General features: G+C 39.2%; 1 protein-coding gene across 1 annotated transcript in view; it reads left to right on the plus strand.

Annotated features, from left to right (window-relative positions):
* Positions 1-2,610, plus strand: part of LOC105117418 (putative disease resistance protein RGA1) — a 15,843-nt gene extending 13,233 nt beyond the window's left edge. The window contains exons 2-3 of the mRNA XM_011015078.1: positions 1,192-2,201; positions 2,278-2,610. Coding sequence (XP_011013380.1) covers positions 1,192-2,183 — 992 coding nt within the window. The 3' untranslated portion in view covers positions 2,184-2,201; positions 2,278-2,610. The remainder of the gene's footprint in view (positions 1-1,191; positions 2,202-2,277) is intronic.
* The last annotated feature ends 616 nt before the right edge of the window (positions 2,611-3,226 follow it).

Here is a 3,226-nt window from a genome sequence, read left to right on the forward strand (position 1 = left end):
TCCTGCTGACTCCATTGGAGCATCCTGGTTGCTCATGATGAGCAACTGGTTCACCTCTTCTTAAGCTTAGCCTCTGTAAGAAGGTGTTTTGCTGGAATGTTAAGCCACCGATCAAGTCTTTGATCTCTTCAAACTTAACCTCATGGCTCTCCATTTTCTGGCCATACACTTTCATTAACTTGGTTAGTTGCTCATATTTGGTTGCATGCTCCTTGTTGGCAGACTCAAGCGTCTCCTCCAAGCGCCTTAGTTCCTGTGTTCTAGTGTCTGGAGGCATGGCTAGTGTTCAAGGTTCGCAAGCTCTGATACCAGTTGATACAAATGTTATTTCTAAAGAGCCAACTGGAATGAAATCCAGTATTTGGCAAGGGTTACGTAGAAAGAAGAAAAAGGTTTACAGTGGAAGTAGAGTGGTTAATGGCAATTCCATTCATCATGCTTTCATTATGTTTTTCAATACCCCTCTGTTACAACTATGCTGTATATATATATATACACAACTTACTTCTGGCCATAACCGTTTCCTTTTATTTAGGACTAACAGCACACATAAGCCGTGTGCTGGAGATTGTTATAGGAACAATCTCATTTAATGAAATGGGGCGTTTAACCATGACTATAACAACTAAAACGACATTTTAACAATTGAAATCTACCCGTCTTTTCTTGGTTTACTTTGTGCACGTAACATTATCTTGACATCACGGGTTGTGTTTCACTTCGATTTATGCCTGCTGGAATGGGGCAATTGATATACCTCCGAAAACTTACCCTGTTCATTGTGGGTGGGGAGAATGGTTGTCGCATAAGTGAGCTGGAAAGGCTGAATAATCTTGCTGGTGAATTGAGTATCGCAGATCTTGTGAATGTCAGGAATTTAAAAGATGCCAGAAGTGCCAATTTGAAGTTGAAGACAGCTCTTTTATCATTGACTTTATCTTGGCATGGTAATGGATCTTACCTTTTTAGCCCTCGGTCATTTGTGCCACCACAACGAAGAAAGAATTCAGGAAAATAACGAGGAGGTTCTTGATGGGCTTCAACCTCCTTCAAAATTGAAGAGGTTGAGGATATTGGGATATGGAGGTTCAAAATTTCCAAATTGGATGATGAACTTGAACTTCATGCTACCAAATCTAGTGGAGATGAAGCTAAAAGCATGCTCCAACTGTGAACAACTTCCACCATTAGGGAAACTGCAGTTCCTCAAGAGTCTTGTATTGCATGGAATGGATGGTGTGAAGAGTATTGGCAGTAATGTGTATGGAGATGGGCAAAATCCATTCCCATCTTTGGAGACGCTGACTTTCGATTCAATGGAAAGATTAGAGCAATGGGCTGCGTGTACTCTTCCTCACCTTCAAGAATTGAAGATAGCTTATTGCCTTGTGTTGAACGAGATACCAATTATACCCTCCGTCAAAAAATTAGACATCCAAGGAGGTAATGTTTCATTAATGATGTCAGTTAGGAATCTCACTTCTATCACCTCCCTTTATATAAGACAGATTCCAAATGTGAGGGAGCTTCCTGGAGGGTTTTTGCAAAATCATACCCTACTTGAAAGCTTAAAAATTGATTATCTGCCAGATCTGGAGTCTTTGTCTAATAAGGTATTAGATAACCTTTCTGCTCTTAAAAGCTTGACGATTTGGTGCTGTGATGAACTTGAAAGCTTGCCAGAGGAAGGTCTTCGGAACCTCACTTCCTTGGAGGTTTTGGAGATACGTTGTTGTGGAAGATTAAATTGTCTGCCAATGAATGGGCTGTGTGGCTTATCTTCTCTTCGTAAGTTATTTGTTGGATATTGTGATAAATTCACATCTCTATCTGATGGAGTGCAACATCTGACGGCACTTGAGGATTTGGATCTTAGTCAGTGTCCAGAGGTGAATTCATTGCCAGAGAGTATCCAACATCTCACTTCTCTCCGATCTCTACGTATACGAGACTGCAAGGGATTAGCTTCTTTGCCAAATCAGATTGGATATCTCACACCCCTTTCACGCTTGGAGATTGGGTTTTGCCCTAACGTGGAGTCTTTGCCAGATGGGGTGCAGAGTCTCAGCAACCTCATCTCGTTGATAATTGACAATTGTCCAAAATTGAAGAAGAGGTGTCAGAAAGAGAGAGGAGAGGACTGGCCTAAGATAGCTCACATCCCAAAGATTATAATATACTAAAAATGAAGATAATTTCAAGTAAGCTCGCTCTCTCTCTGTGAGGTGGAAGTTTTTTCTTGTTTGTCTTTTTTTTATTATTCTTTTTGAACTACAGGTACCCTTCAAGAGGACCAGCTACACTGCTAAGGTTGATCTCTTTTACTGGTCAGAACCACAGGAAATCTTTACTGTGTGGCCTCTGGATAGAAAATTCAGGAGATGATCGTGCTATGAGGATTCAGATGGAGATGAAGCTGACAATTATATATGTATGAATAGTATTGGATGGTTTTCATTTTAATATGTGTTTGTGTTCGAACATATAAAAGGTCCTATGATTTCTGGAGTGTGGCCCAACTTGTCAGAGCAATACTATGATTTCTGTTCAAGTGTTGTCTGAATAAATATATTTATGGGCTGGTTTTAGTGGCCACACATTACCCATCCATGTTCAAAAGGTCCTGGCTGCAAGTTTCATGCTTTACCCTGTTTTAATTAGGATATATTCTGAATTTCGTTTTAAAAAAGCTTTATTTTATTTTGTGTTTTTATTTTTAAGAAAAGATTATAATGTAAAACTTGATGGAACTTCTATTGGATAAAAAATAATAGGAAAAAACTCCATCCCTAATACTAGACATCTCTCATTTGAGTCACACATTCATCCATATTAATTTTTTTTATTTAATAGAACGTTGTTGTTTTGGGCAAGAAGTATAGTTTGGATAGTAAACCCAATTAAGGAATGCAGGACACTTTAGTAACCTACTAAATGAAAAAGATATTTAGTTTTAGTAACCTCTTGGTTGCCAAATTTCTTCGTGGAGACCCACGTAAAGGACGTTCTTGACTTTGGGGAGTATACAAAAGCAACGCCACCATCTAATTTGAGGCAATCTTCTGTGGCGTGTGATTCCCGATTTGTCAAGTCCACAACGTGTGAAGCCCACGCGGATTGGCCAGCGTGGGACAAAGACATTTACTAACCAACAACCAAAGTCAAGTTGAACATACGAAAAAAACAAAAACAAAAAGTCAAGATGAATGTTGTCTTCAAATCATAG

The sequence above is a fragment of the Populus euphratica genome, unplaced genomic scaffold (genome assembly GCF_000495115.2).
Source record: "Populus euphratica unplaced genomic scaffold, PopEup_1.0 scaffold1335.1, whole genome shotgun sequence".
Lineage (NCBI taxonomy): Eukaryota > Viridiplantae > Streptophyta > Magnoliopsida > Malpighiales > Salicaceae > Populus > Populus euphratica.